The sequence below is a fragment of the Crocuta crocuta genome, unplaced genomic scaffold (genome assembly GCF_008692635.1).
Source record: "Crocuta crocuta isolate KB4526 unplaced genomic scaffold, BGI_CrCroc_1.0 scaffold113, whole genome shotgun sequence".
Taxonomy (NCBI): Eukaryota; Metazoa; Chordata; class Mammalia; order Carnivora; family Hyaenidae; genus Crocuta; species Crocuta crocuta.
The window spans coordinates 5,366,167-5,388,864 of NW_027530368.1; the positions used below are offsets into that span (position 1 = coordinate 5,366,167).

At 36.7% G+C, this 22,698-nt stretch overlaps 1 protein-coding gene across 5 annotated transcripts in view; it reads left to right on the forward strand.

The window, feature by feature from the left end:
- Positions 1-22,698, forward strand: part of NFU1 (NFU1 iron-sulfur cluster scaffold) — a 28,683-nt gene that overhangs the window by 2,398 nt on the left and 3,587 nt on the right. For 4 of the 5 annotated variants that reach the window (XM_077766372.1, XM_077766371.1, XM_077766373.1 and 1 more), the window contains exons 2-5: positions 1,249-1,349; positions 7,274-7,409; positions 13,241-13,307; positions 18,172-18,286. In XM_077766372.1, coding sequence (XP_077622498.1) covers positions 1,259-1,349; positions 7,274-7,409; positions 13,241-13,307; positions 18,172-18,286 — 409 coding nt within the window. In that variant the 5' untranslated portion in view covers positions 1,249-1,258. Of the gene's footprint in view, positions 1-124; positions 144-1,248; positions 1,350-7,273; positions 7,410-13,240; positions 13,308-18,171; positions 18,287-22,698 lie in introns of those variants that run through there. The other variant, XM_077766375.1, reaches the window with a different exon arrangement.

Genomic DNA, 22,698 nt, shown 5'->3' on the forward strand with positions numbered 1-22,698 from the left:
ACTGATTTCCGCACTTTACATGGTTTATCTGGACCCTTTTTGGGCTCAATCCTTGAGGTAACTGTGAATATTAATTTTAGAACCGAGGCCATCCATCGTGCTAGCTGCTGAGGGGCACAGAAATGAAGACACCCCTTCCCTTAGTGAGTTTGCAGATAAAAATAATCAGAGAAAATATTTTTAAGTGATTATATATTTTAAATTCTTTAGCAACTGCTGTGAAGTGAAAATTTTGAAGATAGTAATTGTATTCTGAAGTAAACTGGATTTTCAAGTAACTTGCGTCAGATACTAAAAATTTTTACTAAAGTTTTTTTCCTTTTCTGTTTTTTTGTTGTTTTTTCCCTTCTCCCTTCATTTTTAATTTGTTAAAACCATGAAAAAATAGCCAATATTTTTTGTGTAATATATTACACAAAATAACCTGTGTATACTTCTCTATCACAGAGAAATAACCAAAGTTACAAACACTGGCTTAAGAGGTTTCCAATCTAAAAGCATATATAGTGGGACCTGGGTGGCTCCATGCGTTAAACGTCCAACTCTTGATTTTGGCTCATGTCATGATCTCACAGTTTGTGGGATCGAGCCCCACATTGGGCTCTGCAATGAAAGCTGGAGACTGTTGGTATTCTGTCTCTCTCTCAAAATAAATAGGTAAACTTAAAAGAAAGCATTTATAGATTATTGGCTGCTTTAGCAGTTTGGAAGAGAATAGTACATTTTCTGTTAGACTTTTTGAAGTATTGAAATCCTGTCTGTTTCAAAACAGGTAGTATTGATTCTCTCTTTCCAGGAAAGCATGATGTTAGAGAAAGAAAAGGGAGGGAGATTTCATAGTATTTACTTTAGTTCTCTTTGAATTTTGAACCATGTGACTCTTATCACCTAGTTTTTTAAAATTTGAAAAGAAGGAAAAAAACAGTTGGTAGTTCTTTGCATCCTTCATGCATAGCTAAGAGTCTGGGAATCCAGGTTATAAATCACAAATGTAGTTGCATTTCTGTTTCTTACACTGGATATCACACAATTCTGTGTACACTAAATTATCAAGGCTATAAATTCCCATTTGAGCTCATGTTTTTAAATTGTTTGCAGATATTGCTTGCCTAAAAAAGGGGAAATAATGTAAATGAAGAATGAAAATTCAGCTTTGTTGTTATTTTCATTTTTTTGTATATAAGAAATAGAAACTGAGCTTAAAAGATTATCTCTTGAAATGTTATTTTTGTTTGTTTTTAAATGTAGATTCTGTCCTATGATGAATCCATACACCATGAAAAAACAGCCTCTGCATCAGTTTGTACAAAGACCACTTTTCCCACTGCCTGCAACCTTACGTAACACAGGTAAAATTTCACCTCTTTTACAACAAATTACATTTCAGAAACTAATGAAACTATACTCAGAATTTTGTGAATCATAAAGGATGAGAGTTTGTAAATTTTCTGTTCAGATGCATAAAAGAACATAGCATTTTTTTGTATCATAATTTCACACTTGACTGTTACACATATCCTTGGCATTAGATTTCAAGAATCCTGAGCACAGTGTCCAATAGATCTATGAAATCTCAGTATCTTGTATAACACATCTTCTGGAACATCGTTCAGGAAATTATTTATTTTTTTATTTTTTTAAATGTGTTATTTATTTTTGAGAGAGAGAGAGAGATACAGTGTGAGCAGGGGAGGGTCACAGAGAGAGGAAGTCACAGAATCCGAAGATAGGCTCCAGGCTCTGAGCTAGCTGTCAGCACAGAGCCCGACGCGGGGCTCGAACCCACGAACCGTGAGATCATGATCTGAGCCGAAGTCGGATGCTTAACCGACTGAGCCCCCCAGGTACCCCCAGGAAATGGTTTCTGAAATGAAAATATTATAAAAAGAAGTTATAAATGGGTTTGTTTCAAAAAATCATATGTATTTTAAGCTATTGTCCTTATTTTGACAAGAACGCATCTAAATTCAGTAAATTTCTAGCTTTCATCAAGGCTTTAGGAAGTAGTACTTTCAATGTAATTTTTCTTTTTTTGCATCCAAATTAATTAACTATGCCTTTCTTGATAATTTTGTTGATGTTACTTGCTTTTTTTTTTTTCTTTTCTTTTTATTAGTATTGGAAATAGCAAATGAAGACAGGGTTTGAAAATTATTGAAATGTGACCAAGTGTCATGTGGCTGGGGAACCTTGGGAGCTGTCTCTGTGTGTCTGTGTGGAAATGTGTGCCTTTGTGTGTGTAAGCCTTTGGGGAGCTGTAAGAGTTTGGATTCAGCCCTTGGGCCCTCTCCCATTCTGTCACTACCTTGAACACCGTGTGACCATACTCTGGCAGGTAGCTGACTCTGGCTAACCACATGAGCTGGATCTGGGTAGATCGAGACCTTACCTCTCCTATATATTGGGGCAAGAGGAGGAGAACTTGGATGTCTTCTTGATTCACAAATTGAAAATTTAGACATAAATAGTGAGTTACTCAGCATGTTAAGCTACTTTAATTGGACTTTTAAATTTTGTAGGGTGGAATTCCGTGGTCCTCAGGCTTTTCAAATAGGAAACCCACTGATCTTAGTCTTTGATACTGACTTTAAGCATCATACATCTGTAGTTTTGGAGTTTGGGAAGAGCTTCTGTCTATTACCTATTAGTACCAAGCATAATAGGAAAGTTATTTTACATCAGTCCATTTTGTTGTAACCCTTATGACACATTCACGGGGGTCTTTCTGGATGATGGACCTGGGGATCATTTCTGAAATACTGATAAATCCAGTTTAGACTATAATTGAAATGATTTTGTTAATGCCTAGTCAAATTACTATTTTGAAAAAGCTTTGTTCATTGTCAAAAGAGAAAGTTTATGTCGCGATGTCATATATTTTCTACTTCAGAAAGTGTATATAGATTATGCTCTCTTAAATTTCTTTTACATTTATAGCTTTTTTTAAGTTTTTATTTATTTTTTTTAGTAATGTCTACTCCCAACATGGGGGTTGAATGACCGTGAAATCGAGAGTTGCATGCTCTTCTGACTGAGCCAGTCAGGCACCCCATATTTACAGTTTTTACCTTCAAGTATTTCTAAAAATTTTTCATTCTGCATGTATAGTTGTACACAAATGGATTGAGTAGAAAACTGCAAAGGGGTGCCTGGTGGCTCAGTCGGTTGAGAGCTCAACTCTTGATTTTGGCTTGGCTCATGATCCCAGGGTGATGGGATTGAGCCCCGTGTTGGACTCTGAACTGAGCATGGAGCCTGCTTGAGATTCTCTATCCCTCTCTTTTCCTCTACCCCTCTCTCCCACTCACACACTCTCCATTTCTCTCTCTAAAATAAAAACTTTAAAAAAAGAAAGAGAGAGAAAAGAAAGAAAAATGCCACAGTTAGTTCTTCAAATGTTGTGGTAGAATGCTTAGTTTGTGCAGAGGTTTTGGTTACCAATAAATTATTAAGAAAGGTCTTAAGAAATGATTGGTCATAACCAAAGTTAAAAGAAGCTTGTTGTCTTACATTTATAGAAATTGGTGACAGTCCTTCCTCCCTCCCCCTCTTCCTTCCTTCCTTAATGTTTATTTATTTTTGAGAGAGAGACAGAGTGTGAGCAGGGGAGAGGCAGAGAGAGAGAGGGAGACACAGAATCTGAAGCAGGCTCTAGGCTATCAGCACAGACCTGATGTAGGGCTTGAACTCACAAACTTCTAGGTCATGACCTGAGCCTAAGTTGGACACTTAACCAACTGAGCCACCCAAGCGCCCTGGCAGTCCATTCTTTAATGTTCCATCTGAAAAATTGTTCCCATGTCACATAGATTTTCAGAGGAATTTATTGGTTTGAAGTATTTGATATCAAGTATTTAGACTTTGGGGTGCCTGAGTGGTTCAGTTAGTTGAGTTTCTGACTCTTGATTTCAGCTTGGTCATGATCCCAGGGTCATGGGATTGAACCCCGAGTCAGTCTCCTTGCTGAGTGTGGAGCCTGCCTGAGAGTCTCTCAACTTTTCTCTTTCTCTCTCTCTCTCCTCCTCTTCCCCTTTCCCTCTGCCCTTCTCACCTGCACTTACTCATTCTCTCTTTTTCTAAAATTAAAAAAAAAAAAAAAGAAAAGAAGAAAGTATTAGGACCTTGAGGTTATCATTTTATTTTATTTTTGCTGTTGTTTTTAATTTTAAAATTTATTTTTTAATTTTTATTATTTTTAAAATTTATTTTTGCTTCTTTTTTATTTGAGAGAGAGAAAGCATGAGCAAAGGGGCAGGAGTGGGGGAGAGAGAGAGAAGAAAGAGAGAGAAGAAAGAGAGAGAGAATGAGAGGGACATTCAGTGCTCCACAAAGAGCCAGGGAGCCCAATGTCGGGCTCAATCCCACAACCCTGGGATTATGACCTGAGCCGAAATCAAGAGTTAGATGCTCAACCGACTGAGCCACCCAGGTGCTCCTGAGATTATCATTTAAAATTTTTCTCTTTTTTTTAGGATTTTCCTGGTTACCAAGTCACCAACTGGTATCTTTATAGGACAGTGACTTAAAATGTATGGGAGTTTTAGTTTCAGTCTCCTTCACCAGGGAAATCATGCAGTGTCAGTTAGATGGCTACTTGGCAAGGTGCAAAAACCACTCTCAGCTGTCAAATTAGAATCTTCTCTTACAATGAGTAAAAACAACACTTCCATACCAATCATTTATTTTGCCAAATTTCATTTCTTTTTCTTTCTTTCTTTCTTTTTTTTATTTCTGAGAGAGAGAGGAAACAGCTATTTCATTACACTGCTCTAAGATGAGAATTGTTTTGTTGTGGTTGAAAGGTTTATTTTCATAATAAATAATCAGGGCTTATTTAGTACTTTTACCCCAGTACTTTCTTTTGTCCTAAAAGCTATTATGATAGCAAGGTAGGAAAGCAAAGATTCTGTTCATTTTTTTATTCCTTTAATGGATTCATTCTTAATCTATTCATGGCCTTAGAAGAAACAAAAAAGAACCTGTAAGATAAGTTAAAAACATTCCAGAAAGTAATTCACATAGATTTTCACTTACATGATAATTTATAATGTCACCAACTGTACCATTGGGCAAATTACTTAACTGTAAGCTTCAGTTTCTTCATTTGTAAAATGGGAATACGGTAAAACCTTGGATTGCGAGTAAGTTGTTCTGTGAGTATTCTGCAAGAAGAGCAAACATTTCTAATACATTTTAACTTGATAAACAAGCGATGTCTTGCAATATGAGTAGTACATGACGCCAGACGTCACATGATCACAACTGAGCCAATGGTTCTTTTCTCTCTCTCTCTCTCTTTCTCTCTCTCTCTCTCTCTTTCTTTCTCTCTCTCTCTCTCTCTCTCTCTCTCTCTCTCTCTCTCTCTCTCTCTCTCTGTGGGATTGCTTTCTCTCTCTCTCTCTCTCTCTCTCTCTCTCTCTCTCTGCGGGATTGTGAGTTATCTTCGATGCAAGGATGCTCAGTCTCAGGCCGTGGTGTTTGGCAGAAATCAGTGATTTTTCAGAATGTTGGGAGGTGCCCATAACTGGCGCTCGTGTATTTTCTGTCACTTCAGAGAACCTAGGGACAGTCCTTTGTGTTTCCATACAAGAGTAAGCTTAGGAATGCTTTGCTTCATTCTAGGTCAGGCTGCCTGCAGATACAGACCCTTTCCTCTGCTGCCTTAATGCCAGTTACATTAAATACAATATATGACAAGAGTGTTACTAGTACTGTACTATAGTCAACATCCATGCGAGCATATACAGTGGCCTCCATGCAGGAAAAGATCTGTTGAGCCAATAGCTAGCAGTGATTTCGTTAGTGAGAGTGAAAGTTGTCCTACACAATAACCCTCCTCTCTCTCATCTCCTTCACACCAGCCGTGAACGTTTTAAAGGTAAGTGCAGGTTAATTTGGTTTTTGTATTTTCTTTATTATTTTGTATTATGTTAAAGTATTGTAATCATTTTATATGAATATTTTTGGGTTGTGGAATGAATCATCTGAGTTTCCATTATTTCTATGGGGAAATTCACCTTGATATACAAGTGCTTTGGATTATAAGCATGTTTCCAGAATGAATTATACTTGCAAACCAAGGTTTTGCTGTAATAGGGTTTCTTCATAGTATTGTTAAAGGCTTAAATATATATAAAGCACTCAGCCCCGTCTCTTGTGTGTAGTAAGTACACACACAATAAATATTAGTTACTATTATAAATTTGTCTTTAAAAGGATGTTAACCAGACTTCTGGGTGTCTCACTCAGAATCTTGATTTCAGCTCAGGTCATGATCTCAGGGTTTCTTGGATTGAACTCTACATCTGGCTCCACAGTCCAGCTAGGGATTCCTTTCCCTCTTGCTCTGCCCCTCCGCTGCATGTGTGCATACATGCACATGCGTGTACTCCCTCTCAAGTAAATTGGGGTTCCTGGGTAGCTCAGTTGGTTGAGCAACTGACTTTGGCTCAGGTTATGATCTCACAGTTCATGGGTTAGAGGCCCGCAGTGGGGATCTGTGCAGACAGCTCAGAGCCTGGAGCCTGCTTTTGACTCTGTGTCTCCCTCTTTCTCTGCCCTTCTCCCTCTCCCACTCTGTCTCTTTCCCTTTCTCTCTCAAAAATAAGTAAATATGAAAATATTTAAAAAATAAACATTTTTTTTAAATAAAAGAATGGAAGCACTTTGAAAAGAAGAAAATGTAACATTTTACTGTTTTTAATGTCATGGTGATGATGATTTATGATTGTGATAGCCATTAGTACTAAGTCAACAAATAAAATACATTTAAGACTCTTGAATGATGATATGCCTTCCTAGTTAAAAGTAGGATATTGCTGGGGTGCCTAGGTGGCTCGGTTGGTTAAGTGGCCAACTTTGGCTCAGGTCATGAATTCACGGTTCATGGGTTCAAGCCCTGTGTCAGGCTCTGTGCTGACAGTTCAGAGGCTGGAGCCTGTTTCAGATTCTGTGTCTCCTGCTCTCTGCCCCTTCCTCTGTTCATGCTCTATCTCTCTCTGCCTTGTTAAAAAAAAAAAAAAAAAATCTTTTTTTAAATAGGATATTGGTAGAATCTGTTGAGTGGCAAAACTAATCAGTATTAATATAAATCAGTACAATTATTCTGTATTGATAAAGTTCAATGTTGTCTTTAAAAATTATTTTGTCAGCCTGGGCAAATTTATTTTCTTTTTTCTTCTTTTGATTCTTTGAAAATGAGCACTTCATAGTCCATAAACTTATCTATTGTTTTTTTCTGGAATAACATTCTTTTTTCTTTTTTCTCTTTTAGTGAGATACATGTTTATTCAAACACAAGATACCCCAAATCCGAACAGTTTAAAGTTTATTCCAGGAAAACCAGTTCTTGAGACAAGAACCATGGATTTTCCAACACCAGCTGCAGCATTTCGCTCACCTCTGGCTAGGTATATTACGATTTCTTATTGGCTTTACCAAGAAACATAATTGACTTTGGGGGTGAGGCAGCCTCTTTTGGTGATTGCTTTTTTACGTGTACTACACTGTTTTCAACATGAGGAATGCTTTAGTTTCTTTTCAGTTAAGAGATTAAGGAAAACAATAGTGATATTAGGAAATCCTTCTCCTGAAAAGTGTTGGATTTGAGAGATCTATATCATGATTAAATAAGAATTTATATTTTTACTTAAAAAATTTTACCAAAGGCCATGTATAGCAACATGGATGGACCTTGAGGGTGTTATGCTGAGTGAAATAAGTCAGGCAGAGAAGGACAAATANCCATTCTAAATCTTTAAAACTGTTTATAGGGGCACCTGGGTGGCTTGGTTGAGGATTTGACTTCAGTTTAGGGCATGATCTCCCGGTTTGTGAGTTTGAGCCCTGCATCAGGGTCTGTGCTGATAGCTCGGAGCCTGGATCCGGCTTTGGATGCTATGTCTCCGGTTCTCTCTGCCCCTCCCCTGCTCGTACTCTGTCTCTCTTTCTCAAAAATAAACATTAAAAAAAAATTTTTTTTAACTTTATAAAAATCATTGAAACTTATTCATTTTTCCTAAGGATAGCTGAATTTTTAGATGTTTCAAAATGGAGTAGTTTCTAAAATATTCCACTCAGAAAGAACTATAACAAATAATAGTTCTCAGATTTGGCATGATTTTTTAAAGACCAGTCAGTGGGAGACCATTTTAAAATTTGCTAGAGGGGCGCTTGGGTGGCTCATTTGGTTAAGTGGCTGACTTCAGCTCAGATCATGATTTCATGGTTTTTGAGTTTGAGCCCTGTATTGAACTGTCTGCTGTCAGCACAGAACCCGCTTTAGGTCCTCTGTCCCTTTCTCTCTCTGCCCCTCCTCCACGATCTCTCTCTCTCTCTCTCAAAATAAATAAATGAGCATTTAAAAATAAAATTCACTAGTTAAAGACATGTTAAATGTATGTCAGATGATGAAGGACAAACAATGAAATTATTGGAATGAACAACTTTTTAGTGATAGCTAGAGAAGTTACAATAAATACTGTAGTCCTGAGGTGCCTGAGTGGCTTAATCAGTTAAGTGTCTGATTGATTTAGGCTCAGGTCATGATTTCACGGTTCCTTGGATCAAGCCCCATGTCAGGCTCTGCGCTGATAGTGTGGAGCCTGCTTGAGATTCTCTCTCTTCCTCTCTCTGTCTGCTCCTCTCTTTCTTTCTCTCAAAATAAATAAACATTAAAAAATATTAGAGCCCACATCAATTGAAATTTTTGGTAACGTAAGTCTGGTACTGATTGCCGGGGGTATTTGGAAAGTAAAGCTTAGATAACTACTTCTGTACACACAGTTGTTTTATATGTCTCATTTATGGGAGCCAGAAATATGCTTATCTCAGGTCTGTTTTTTTAAATTTCTCATTAATAAAAATGTACATTTCCTTTGACCTACACATGCCACTTCTTTTTATTTTTTTTTTATTTTTTAATGTTTTATTTATTTCTGAGAGAGAGAGAGAGAGAGAGAGGCAGTGTGTGCAGGGGAGGGTCAGAGAGAGAGGGAGATATAGAATCCGAAACAGGCTCCAGGCTCTGAGCTAGCTGTCAGCACAGAGCCGGATGTGGGGCTCGAACCCACGAACTGTGAGATCATGACCTGAGCCGAAGTCAGAGCTCAACCGACTGAGCCACCCAGGTGCCCCTACACATGCCACTTCTTATAGTTTATCTTAGAGTATTTGTTTTTCATACTTTTTGATGCAGGCCACAGTAAGAAACATTTTATATTACAACCTAGTACATACATACACACACGTATATAGATAGATTACACACAAGTATTCGATGGGACAGTTTTCATCCTGACAGTGTGTAATACATTCTTATTTCCTTTCTTGTTCTCCTTATTCTATTCTATTCTCTTTTATTATGGTAGATAAAGTCCCATTCAATACCTAATTGATTTCCCAAGAAACTAGTGGACTTGAAAAACACTGCTTTAGAGAACATCCACATAGGTATACAAGGTGGTGTTCCTTATAGCCTTGTTGGTAATGGTAACAAGTTGGAAACAACCTAAATATTCATCAATAGGAAGCGTTCAATAAACTGTGCATCCATAGTCTGCAGATAATTAAAAAAGATGAGAAGAACCCTCATTTACTATCACAGACTGGCTTCTAAGACACACAGTTAAGTGAAGAAAGCGTGTTGCAGAACAGTGAGTACAGGGGCACCTGGCTGGCTCAGTTGATTAAGCATCCCACTTTGGCTCAGGTCATGATCTCACAGTTCATGAATTCAAGCCCCGCTTTGGGCTCTGTGCTAATGCTCAGAGCCTGGAGCCTGATTTGGATTCTGTGTCTTCCTCTCTCTCTCTCCTCTGCTCAGCTCTCTCTCTTTCAAAAATAAATAAACATTAAGAAGTTAAAAAAAAAACAAAACAGTGAGGGGCTCCTGGGTGACTCAGTCGGTTAAGCATCTGACTTTGGCTCAGGTCATGGTCTTGCGGTTTGTGAGTACGAGCCCCATGTCGGGCTCTGTGCTGACAGCTCGGAGCCTGGAACCTGCTTCAGAATCTGTGTCTCCCTCTCTCTCTGCCCTTCCCGTGCTCATGCTCTGTCTCTCTCTGTTTCTCAATAAACATTAAAAAAAATTTTTAAATAAAAAGAACAGCGAGTACAATATGATTATTATGTATATAAAAATAAAAACCACAAAACAAAAATACAGTAACATAAAGTTCTAGAAGAATTGTACACCCAACTGGTAACAATGGATTTGGGGGAGGGGTGGTCCAGAGTCCTGGTCACTTTAGATAGATAGTTTGAAATGTTTACATCAAGAATGAATTCATGTATTTTGTGTTTAGAAAGAATATGAACGTAAGAAGACTCTGTTCACTTACAGATTAGTTATTTCTGTCAGATGTTCAGTTGGCAAAAGCCCTTTTCAAATTAGTCTTTTGAAAGTAGCTCATTTCCGGGATTCCCAGAATTTATTATCTTCAGTCAAGCAAAACCAATCTCGTTTTTGTTGTTTTAACAGGGAATATTTTTGCTGTAGCAGTGTTTACATTGCTAGAATGTAAGCTTCCAGAAAGCAGAGAGCAGTTTGTCTTGTCATCGTTGTATCTCCAGTGCTTAGTACAGTGTCAGACATTTAGCAAGTTTTCAAATACTTGTTGAATTAGTAACTGAATAAATGAATGAACGATAGTGTATCTTCAGAGAGGCATTTGTTTTTTTTTGTTTTTTTTTTTTTACAAATAGTTTATTGTCACTTGGTTTCCATATAACACCCAGTGCTCATCCCCACAAGTGCCCTCCTCTGTGCCCATCTCCCCCCTCCCCCCACACACACACCTATGAGTCCTCAGTTTGTTCTCAGCATNGGGACAACGAAATTTAAGTTGAGTGTAAATCTGTCTAGAGACAAGTAAGAGGGCCTGTAGTATCTGTAGTATCTCTGTAGTTGCCATGTTTAGTCAATATTTCTCTCTGTCAGCAACATTAATAATGATAAAACTATCAGTTTCCAGATGGGAAGACTTGTTTCTATGTTATGTGGCAATATTCAGAGGAATTTTTAAGAAGTTTCGTTAGGCTAAAATGATAGGTTAAAGCAAGTAAGGTAAAATCTAACAGGAACAAATATTAAGCCTTGTTACTTAAATTTTTTAAGTGAATCGCACAATTACGGGATAGAAGAATCTAACTTTCAGTAATTTCTGTTGATATGATGCAGTACTCAAAAAAGTCAGTCAGTCACAGAGTCCTCGTGTCCAGCTCAAGAGAGGTTACAATCTTTGAACTCTGAGTAAGTCAGACTACATTTGGTATATGTGCTCAGTTCTGGGTGTCATAATCTGGACATTGTAGAAGTTGGAATTGTCCTAAAGAAAGTAACCTAAATGGCAAAGCATGTATAATAATGTTTGAAACTCCTTTTCAGCTTTTTCTTTCTTTGGGGACAGAACCTATGAACTCTTGCCTGAAGCAGTTCCCCTAACATGGCCCAAAGATTGGGTTGATTTTTTGCACAGTCCTTTCATTTGAAGAAAAAAGCTTTGCTAACAGTGCAGATGTACAGAGCCAATCAAAGGCTCTATACTTATAGGTCTGTGCTTGGGTTTATTGGATCAAACTATGCAACCAAGTATCTTGTAAGTTTTTATAAATGTAATGTTGAATGGTTGTATAGATGACGTCATCCAGGTGACCTCATTTCAGACAAGTTCTTAAATAATTTAAAAGTACTAATTCCAAGGGATGGCTCAGTCAGTTAAATGTCCAACTCTTGATTTTGGCTCAGGTCATAATCTCGTGAGTTCTAGCCCCTGCATCTGGTTCTGTGCTGACAGCAGGGAGCCTACTTGCAATTCTGTCTCTGCCCCTCCCTCCCCTGCGCATATGTGCTCGCTCACGCTCTCTCTCTTGAAAATAAACATTAAAAAAATAGTAATTCCAGTAACACTTTTTCAATGATAGACAAAGAAAAGGTAAACTATAACCTTTTTTGGAGTATGTCCGCTTTTATTCCTTAAAAGGGATACAAGAAAAAGGAAATTGCTCTAGAGTGTATACTGGGTATGTATGGTACATGTATCAGTGATTGGGGAAGGAAGGTGCATTTCAAAATCCCTTGTAGGAGCTTTTCAAATTATAATCCTCCCTTCCTCCTATCTTAGAGGATTTTAAAAATTAGTTTTATGAGGTATAATTTATATGAAATGAAATTCACCAATTTTAAGTGAACAGTCCAGAGTTTTCTTAAATATATATAATTGCATAACTGCCACTAAAAGATACAGGATATTTTCATCACTGCAGAAATCCCTCATTTCTGTTTGCATTCATTCTTGTTTCACTTCCATACCCTAGTAACTATTTTGTTTCATGGCAGTGAATTCCAGCTTTGTTAAGATATAATTGATATAAAACATTGTGTAAATTTAACTATACAGTGTGCTGATTTGATATACGTGTGTATTGCAGAATGCTTACCGTAATAAAGTTAGTTCACACATCTATCATCCTGGTGACTATTGATCTTTCTGTCACCACAGTTTCACCTTTTCTAGAGTTTCATATATATGGCACCATATAGTCTTTTGTGTTTGACTTCCTTCTGTCTTCTTTTCTTTTTTTCCCATTTATTTTATTTATAGATTGTTTTTAAAGTTTATTTATTTTGAGAGAGAGTGCCGGTGGGGACAGAGCAGAGTGGGGGTGGGGAGGGAGAGAGAGAATCCCAGGCAGGCTCTGTACCATCAGCATGGAGCCCAACATTGGGCTCAAACTCACGAACCATGAGACTGTGAGCTGAGCCGATGTCAGATGCTTAACCAACTGAACCACCCAGGCTGTCTTCTTTCGTTTAGCTTAATGCTTTTGAGAGTCCTCTTTGTTTTGGTATGTACCAGTAGTCTGTTCTTTTGTATTGCTGAGTAGTACTCCATTGTACAGGTACCCACAGTCTGTTTGGTTATTCACTAAGAGATAGATGTCTCCAGATATTTTTTTTTTTTTGGCTTTTGTAAATAAAGCTGCTATAAAGATACATGTACACATCTTTGTGGAGCATATTTGCATTTCTCTTAGGTAAATACCTAAGAGTGGGGTTGCTAGATCAGAGGGTAAGAGAATGAAACAAGATTGACCATGAATTGATAATTGTTGGCTGTGAATTGTTGATGCTAGTGATGGGTATGAAAATGTTCTTTTACTTTTCTCTCTACCTTTGTATATGTTTAAACTTTTCTGTAATAAAGCATTTTATTATCTCTTATTTTTTATTTATTCACAGGCAACTATTTAGGATTGAAGGAGTAAAAAGTGTCTTTTTTGGACCAGATTTCATCACTGTTACAAAGGTAAACATAGGATTATATAAAATAAGGTGTGACGTTCTTTTAGTTTTTTCTGAGTCCAGCATCCCTTTCTGAATTTCCTTTCTTAATGTATTTTATACATATTGTTATTAAAAACCTCAAGTTAAATTTACCTCTCACATTTCTCAAGTTAATTATTAAATAGAATTTTCAATTTGAAATTATCCAAATCTGTTGTTTTTCAGAAGAGAAAAATTTTAGCTTCAGATGGCTAAATGCTGTGTCCAGGATTATGTATCTATCCTACAGCAGGGCCAGGGCTCAACCTGGGCAGATCTAGAATTTAGGCTCCAAGTATTATTTTTTACTAATCTTTTTTTCTTTCATAGTTGAAATTTTATTGATGGATTTGATATTTTTACTAGTTCTTAATTTAAAATGATAGAGTAGAAAAGAAAAATAATCAAAGCACATGTTTATATATTTGACCAACGGAATGAATATGTGTCTCCATTCGAAATGGGTTCTTTTATCATGGCATCTGCCACATTGTACATCCTGCTATAACATGAGCATTGCGCTGTGTAGTTCTGTAGCACTTGGTTCACCTCTAAATGTCAAAAAAAAAAAAAATCAGTTTAATATGCTGCCTGTTTCAACAGCTGAAGTGGTATGTGCTAGAAAAGGCAGTTTCATTTTTAAATATACTAGATTAATGAGAAATGAATTGTTTAAATTTGAACTATGTATTCTTTTAGATCTGTTCATTGATATGTATGCACTGAACTTAATCACTGTTCAGTATCTTGTCAACATCAAAAGTTTTAACTCTTCATAAGCAATTTGAAACGATTGCTCTGAGTTCTTGATGTATTGATAGGACTGATAACAGTGGACCGGGTTAGTGACTTGGTACAAATAAATAGTCCAGCATTCTTTTGTAGCTGTTCATGTGTGGAGGAGAATTAGGGTTTTCCTCTGTGGTGTCAATCCCAGTGGTCATATTTGTTCTTGCAGATATCCTGATTGTAAAATGTTTTTTCCTGTCATTCAAAGTGTTTGAACAAGTGTTAGTAGCTCTACATTCTCAGAAAGCCCCTTCTTGACCATATTAGTTGAAGTAATCATCCATCCAGGAACTCATTACCCTGTTCATTGTCTTCACTGCCCTTATCACTTAAGTCATTTTCTTTTTCGGTTTATTTTATTACCTGCCTTTCCTATACTGGAATGTAAACTCCTTAAAGATACAGATTGTCTGTCTTGTTAAATTCACCTAGAACAATGCCTGGCACAAAATATGCACTTTGAGAAATTTTTGTAGAATGAAACAATGATATATGATTTCATAGACTAAATTTTCAGGCTTTAAGTGGTTTCTGTCAAAAGGATTGTGGTGAGTAAATCTGTGTTGACTGATCCCATGTCTTTACTGTTTTAGAGACATCTGGCCTATCTTTATTATTCTTTAATTTGCTTTCTTTGATATTTTTTAAGGGTTACGGGAGGACCAGCTTTTGTTCAATATTTCCAATGTGTCTGATATGGCATTTACATAGCAGAGGCGCTTTATATATATTATCTAGCTTAATTCTTAGAACTAGATATTCTTGTCTTCATTTTATAAATGGCAAAGTAAATATTTATTTTAACAAGTTTTTTTTAAGTCCTTTTATGTACAGCCAATGGCATATAAACATTTTTTAGATGAAAACTGTGATTATGTGAGTTTTTTTTTCTTTGATTTGATTTTGGTAAGTCATCTTTTATTTCCTTTTTTGTTCATAATTTAGTTACTCGTTTTGGAATTTCTCTAGCTCTACTATTTTTCCGTAAGTGAAATGACATAACTAATAATTAATCTAAGTTAGGGCATATATTGATATTTAGTAGGTAGAGTAGTAGATTTGTTTTCTTTCAGTCACCTTTCTCATTATGGACTATCTCATCTCCCTGATAACTTTGGCTATTGCCTATTTCCCTTTATTTAAAGTGAATCATTCATTTCTTTTCTTTTCTTTTAAACATTTATTTTTGAGCGACAGAGAGAGACAGAGCGCAAGCCGAGGAGGGGCAGAGAGAGAGAGAGAGAGGGAGACCAGAATCTGAAGCAGGCCCCAGTCTCTTAGCTGTCAGCACAGAGCCCAACATGGGGCTCGATCCCGTGAACCGTGAAATCATGATCTGAGCTAAAGTTGGACGCTTAACTGACTGAGCCACCAAGGCACCCCTGAATCATACATTTCTTTAGCAGAGTAATAGTTTTTTGTTGTTCTGTCCTTTGAAATAACTCTGATAATTTCAGGGGTTTTTTTGTTTTTTGTTTTTAAAGTAAACTCTGTGCCCAACATGGGGCTTTAATTCACAGCCCCAAGATCAAGAATCATATTCTCTACTGATGGAGCCAGCCAGGTGCCTGTTATTTTTTCTTTTTTTTTTTTTTCTTAAATAGTTTATTGTCAGGTTGGTTTACATTTAACACCCAGTGCTCATCCCAACAAGTGCCCTCCTCCATGCCCGTCACCCCCTCCCCCCCCCACTCCCATCAGCCCTCAGTTTGTTCTCAGCATTCAAGAGTCTCTCAAGGTTTGCCTCCCTCCCTCTCCCCAACTATTTTTCCCCTTCTTCTCCTGCATGGTCCTCCGTTAACTTCCTCCTAATCTACCTGTATGTGCAAACATGGTATTTGTCCTTCTCTGCCTGACTTATTTCGCTCAGCATAACACCCTCTAGTTCCATCCACGTTGCTACACATGGCCAGATTTCATTCTTTCTCATTGCCATTGTATAAATATACCACGTCTTCTTGATCCATTCATCAGTTGATGGACGCTTAGGTTCTTTCCATGTTTTGTCTGTTGTTGAGAGTGCTGCTATGAACATTGGGGTCCATGTGCCCCTATGCATCCCTTGGGTAAATTCCTAGCAGTGCTATTGCTGGGTCATAGGGGAGTTCTATTGTTAATTTTTTGAGGAACCTCCACACTGTTTTCCAGAGGGGTTGCACCAGCTTACATCCCACCAACAGTGTAGGAGGGTGCCTGTTATTTTTTTCTAAATAAATAAATTTATTTGAAGCTTATGTACTGCATTTTTTTCTCACATAGACAACTTCAGAATATTTTTTTTTATTGGGGTGCCTGGGAGGCTCAGTTGGTTGAACTTCTGACTTCAGCTCAGGTCATGATCTCCCACTCTGTGGGTTCGAGTCCTGTGTTGGGTTCTGTGCTAACAGCTCAGAGCCTGGAGCCTGTTTCGGATTCTGTGTCTCCCTTTCTCTCTGCCCCTCTCCCACTCCCACTCTGTCTCTCTCTCTTCTCTCTCTCAAAAATAAGTAAACATTAAAAAAAATTTTTAAAAAGAATATTTTTTTATTATCAATTTTTCCCTAATCAGTAGAGCCCACTATTTGTCTTTATTTAAAAAAAATTTTTTAATGTTTATTTTGGGGAGAGAGGGAGAGAGCACGCATAAGCAGAGGAGAGGCAGAGAGAAAGGGGGACAGAGGATCTGAAGCAGGCTCTGCGCTAACAGCAGACAGTCTGATGTGGGGCTTGAACTCACAAACTGCGAGATTGTGTCCTGAGCTGAAGGTGGTTGTTTATCTGAGCCACATAGGTGGCCCTAGAGGTCACTAGTTAATGACGATCTTAGGTAGCCCTCTGATCCATCTTCCAAATAATTTATTAAAATGTTACCTGGAACTACTTCCCGTTCCCAATCACCAAGGCAACTCACTAGTTCTTGTATCCACAGGGGTGCCCATTTATCTTGTCTTCTGTATAGTGTCTCAAAGTTGGTTCTTAGTCCATGACAAAAATAGCCCCTTTTATGCATGTAGACTCATTTTTAATCGTATTTAAGGATAGGCACTAGCTAACAACCTCCTAGCTAACAACCTCCTAAGAATCTAAATGGAATGCATCTAATAGTTTTTCCTCCTAAAGAGCTCCTCTTTAAAAAACTAAAACAAAACATGCTCCCTTTCTCTTTTCAGATATTAGTACTATTTAGGTATTTAATATTTCTGTCCCCCTTTTTTTTTTTTTTTAACTTTATTTGTTTTTGAGATAGGAGAAAGAAAGAAGGCCGGTACAAGTAGAGGAGGGACAGAAAGAGACGATAGAAGAGAATACCAACTCAGGGCTCAGGGCTTGATCGCACAAACTGTGAGATCATGACCTGAGCCAAAATCAAGAGTTGAACACTTCACTGAGTCACCCGGTGCCCCATACTCCTGTCTTTTCTTAATGGAACCAAGTAGTTGTTCAGGCACAGAGGTGACATAGTTATGGATTCTTCCGTAAGGATGCCAGGCTTGTTGGAGGTCCACAAGTCGTCTAGCATGACAGCCATAGATAAGACACTTTGTATGTTTTGCTTCTATAGTTGTATCATTGGGTTTCTTCAGTATTCTTGAGTAAGATGTAAGTTGAATTCGTTGAATACTTGTGGGGATATCTTGTATATTTAGTCAAGCAACTATATTGTATTTTCTTTAAAAGAATGGGAAATCTCTTTATCATTCTCTTTAAACACAGAATTCATGCAGTATTTTAACTCTCTTCACCACATGAAAAAATATATTTTAATCATTGTGGTATCCCGTATACAAGACATCCAGCACACTTGACACAAGTTTGATGAATGAATGAATAAATGCATGAGGAATGTTCTTAGATTGTATCTTCCAAAAGTCGTTAAAAGCCAGATCTATTAAGAACTGGAATTAACATGTGTTCCTCCAGAAATGAGTGCTATTATAGAATGTGGAAAAGATTCTTAAGAGATTCAGAGTACAGTATAGGATATACACAGGCAAAGTTCTTAAGAGATTCAAAGTATTATTTTGTATTAGTCTTTACTCTTGATTAGAAATATAACATTTTCCTTTAAATATTTACAGGAAAGTGAAGAGTTAGACTGGAATTTACTGAAACCAGATATTTATGCAACAATCATGGATTTCTTTGCTTCTGGCTTACCCTTAGTTACTGAGGAGACATCTTCAGGAGAAGCAGGTAATTTGTTGTATAATTAATATTTATTTTAATTTTTTAAAAAACTGTTTTACTTTCTTCACATTTGTCATGATTTCAGAAGTCATGAGAATACTGGGACAGCTGGGTGGCTCAGTTGGTTAAACATCCGACTTCGGCTCAGTTCATGATCTCATGGTTCATGAGTTTGATCCCCACATCAGGCTCTGTGCTGACAGCTAAGAGCCTGGAACCTGCTCCGGATTCTGTGCCTCTCTCTCTCTCTCTCTCTCTCTCTCTCTCTGCCTCTCAATTGCTCACACTCTGTCTCTCTCTCTCTCAAAAATACATAAACATTAAAAAAAAAAAAAAAGGAAATCATGAGAATACAGATTTTTATCATTTAGCTCTGGAACCAGTTCCTGAGGGAACAAAACTTCACATATACTAGTTTTATCCATTACTTTTGAAAACTGGTGTACAAATTGATATATTATCCAAACCATAATTTTTCAATTATAAAAATTTCAAACATACAGAAAATAATATAACGTATACCAATTTGCTCTCCTTTCAGATTTAATAGATGTTAATTTTTTGTCATAATTGCTTTACACACACATTTAAATAAAACATTAAAGACACAACCAAAATCCCACAACCCCCATCCTTTTCCCCTTTCTACTTCCAGAGATTTGTGTAAACTGGGTTTGTTTTTAAACTTTTATACACATACAAGTCTCTGCAGGGAATATATAGTATTGGGTTTTGTTCATAAATGTAAATAATGTATATTATTATATGCAATTAGCCTTTTTTTTCACTGAGCATAATATTTTAAAATACATCCATTTTGAAAAAATATAGTTCTGGTTTATTTAAGTGCTAGATAGTATTCTATTATATGAAGAAACTACACTTAATTAATTTGTTCCTTATGGTCAGGTGAATTGTTTCTGCTAATTTCTATTACAAACATTGCTGCAGTGGGCAACCTTGTACAAGTCTGTGCATAGGTGGAGAGTTTCTTTATGATATATTCATCAAACCAGAATTGCTGTATTGTAATTATTTTAATTTATATACTAATTAGTAGTATATGAGAATTTAAACTTTCTTCTATCTTTATCACCACTTAGTGTCTTTTACTTTTTTTTTTAAATCAGTATGTTAAGTGTAAATGGTATCTTGTTTTAATTGCAGTTCCTTAATGAGAACTGAGCCTGAAGGTTTTCATATGTTTACCGGCCATTATTTTTGTCAGTAGATTTCCTGTTCATAATCTTTTCCCATTGTTCAAAAAATGGTTGTCTTTTTTGTGTTGATTTTTGCAGGTTTTTGAAAAATATTCAGGGCATTTATCCTTTGTTAGGTATATTTATTGGAAATAACCTCCCTAACCATTCCTAACCTTCTCCTGTGTTTAGGATTCTTATCATTTAGAAATTTGTCTTTTTCCTTTTTTTGAAAAAACATTTCGTGAATTTGCTTGTAATCTTCGCTCAGAGTCCACGTTCACCTCCTCTGTTTCATTCGGGTATTAGTATTTGTGCTGTTGAAGCAAGTACAGAAGTTTTTCTTTTTATGTAGTCACATATATTCACCTTTTCCTTTATGGTTTGTGCTTTTTGTACCTTTTGAATAAGTTAACTTTGTGTAAAGCACTTGGAAGAGTAAGTGCACATGGAGCTTGGTAAATATTAGCTGTGGTTATTACAATTTGTTGATGAAGTTTTTCCTTTCTCTAGTATCAAGATATTGTCATGTGTTTACATACATATATATGTACACACAGAAACATTTGTATAGTCACCTTTAGATGAACACTTCCACTTCTAGATATATACCTGAAATGAATCTTGTAAATGTACACAGAACAGTACATGAAGCATGTTCATTGAAATATTTAAAATATATATAAACAATTAAAAAGAATGAACTAAATTGGGAGATACAATGTGAAAAGATATAAAAGAAAATACTAATTGAAAAAGGAAAATCAAAGGGTGTGGTTACTTACAGACTCTTAACATATATACCATTTATGCAAACTATAAATAATACATGAAAGAGCTATAGGTGTTCATGGTGGATATATATGTAAAATTGATAGAGTGTTTGTAGAGCCATTTGATTACACCTCCCCAAATTGAAAAATACACAAGCCTCTTGACCCAAATATCCCACCACTGGGAATTAATCTCATAGATACATTTGCAAAAGTATAGTGGTCATACTTGACATAGGCTTGTATGCTGTAGATTGTTAGAAATAGCAGCTAACTGGAAACAACTGAAATAACCAAGAAATTAGCTAAATGAAAAGAAATCTATACAATTACTGTGTACCTATTTTAAAAATTTTGAGGGGCACTTGGGTGGCTCAGTCGGTTAAGCTTCCGACTTCAGCTCAGGTCATGATCTCCCAGTTCATGGGTTTGAGCCCTGCATCGGGCTCTGTGCTGACAGCTAGCTCAGAGCCTGGAGCCTGTTTCAGATTCTGTATCTCCCTCTCTCTCTGACCCTCCCCTGCTCATGCTGTCCCTCTGTCTCTCCCTCTCTCTCTCAGAAATAAAGAAAACATTTTTTAAAATTAAAAAAAATAAATAAAAATTTTGATATATCAGGGCGCTTGGGTGGTTCAGCTGGTTAAGTATCTGACTTCAGCGCAGGTCATGATCTCCCAGTCTGTGAGTTCAAGTCCCATGCCAGGTTCTGTGCCAACAGCTCAGAGCCTGTAATTTGCTTCAGATCCTATGTCTCTGTCTCCTTGTGCCCCTTCCCCACTTATACTCTCTCTCTCAAAAATAAAAATATCAAAAAAATTTTAAATTTGAGGTGTATCTATATATGTTGATATGGACCTGTAGGCTATATTAGATAGAAAAAAGGTATAGAATGGTATGTGTAGTATGATCTCATCTGTGTAAATTTGCACATTAAATTTAATGTAAATGCACTAGAAAGATATATACTAAACAATAGTGGTAGTTGTTTATGGAAGTGATGGTGGGGAATAGAACTTAGGTTTTGACAAAAGAGAATTTTAGCTTTATTATATTTTGTTTATTTTATTAAAAAGAGAAAAAAGATTTAAGGGGGACCTGGGTGGTCTAGTCAGTTAAGTATGCGACTCTTGATTTTTGGCTCAGGTCATGATTTCATGGTTCGTGAGTTTGAGCCCTCACAGGGCTCTGCACTGACAGCAGAGCCTGCTTGGGATTCTCTCTTTTCCTCTCTCTCTCTCCCTTCACCACTTGTTCTCTCTCTCTCTCTCTCTGTGTCTCTCTCAAAAATAAATAAATAAACTTAAAAAGCAAAGAACATTAAGAAAATAGAGACTCAAAGTTGGGGCTCAGTTGGTTAAGGCTCCGACTTTTGATCTCTGCTCAGGTCATGATCTCATGGTTCATGAGATCAAGCCCCGAGTTAGGCTGTATGGTGACAGTTTGGAGCCTGCTTGGGATTCTTTCTTTCCCCCTCTCTGCCAGTTTCCCATGTGTGCAGGCGTATGCATCACTCTGTCTCTCAAAATAAGTAAATAAACTTTAAAAAAAAGATACAAAGTTAATATATTTTAATATTGAAAATTGTTATTTACATTGTTGTCAGAACTCCGGTGTATATTATAGTGTAATTTGAATTATCTGTAGTTTTAGTTTTCCTAAAGGTAAATTTCTAAAAACGTTTTTAAAATTTTATTTATTTTTTTCAAAAAAAAATTTTAAACCCTTAAAAAGGCATTGGGGAAGATCAGTATATAACCTTACAAAGTAAAAGAAAAAGAAAAGTGACCCAAAATGAAAAACTGATTTTTTAATTCAAATTTGTAGAAATTTTGGAAATTTCCACAAAGGTTATATCTATATTTATAGTGTCATTGTCATTTTGAAAACCACTAAATTGAAAAAATTAAAAATGTAACTTTAACTTATGAAGTAAGTATGCTTTTGTGTCTCTAAGTTTCCATCAGAATCCAGGCAGTCTTTTTTCTCTGCCATTTTTCAATCCTTGGAGATGATGAAAGTTTACAGATTTATTGACTAAAAAAATTTAAACCCTAAACATCACTAGTAGGTCAAGTTAAATCAGTTACTCACCTTTATTGCCACCTGTTTTTTTTGTTTTGTTTTGTTTTTTAAGGTTTTTATTTATTTCTAGGAGAGAGAGAGAGAGACAGCGCGAGCAGGGGAGGGTCAGAGAGAGAGGGAGATACAGAATTTGAAACAGGCTCCAGGCTCTGAGCCGGCAGTCAGCACAGAGCCCGACGCGGGGCTCGAACCCACGAACTGCGAGATCATAACCTAAGCGAAAGTCGGACGCTTAACCGACTAAGCCACCCAGGCGCCCCTATTGCCACCTGTTGAGTTGACCAGTGCTCCTTAATTTTCTTCAGAGAATCAAATGAATGATCTTTTCGTCTCCCCAACCATCATTTCCATTTTTCTTGTATTA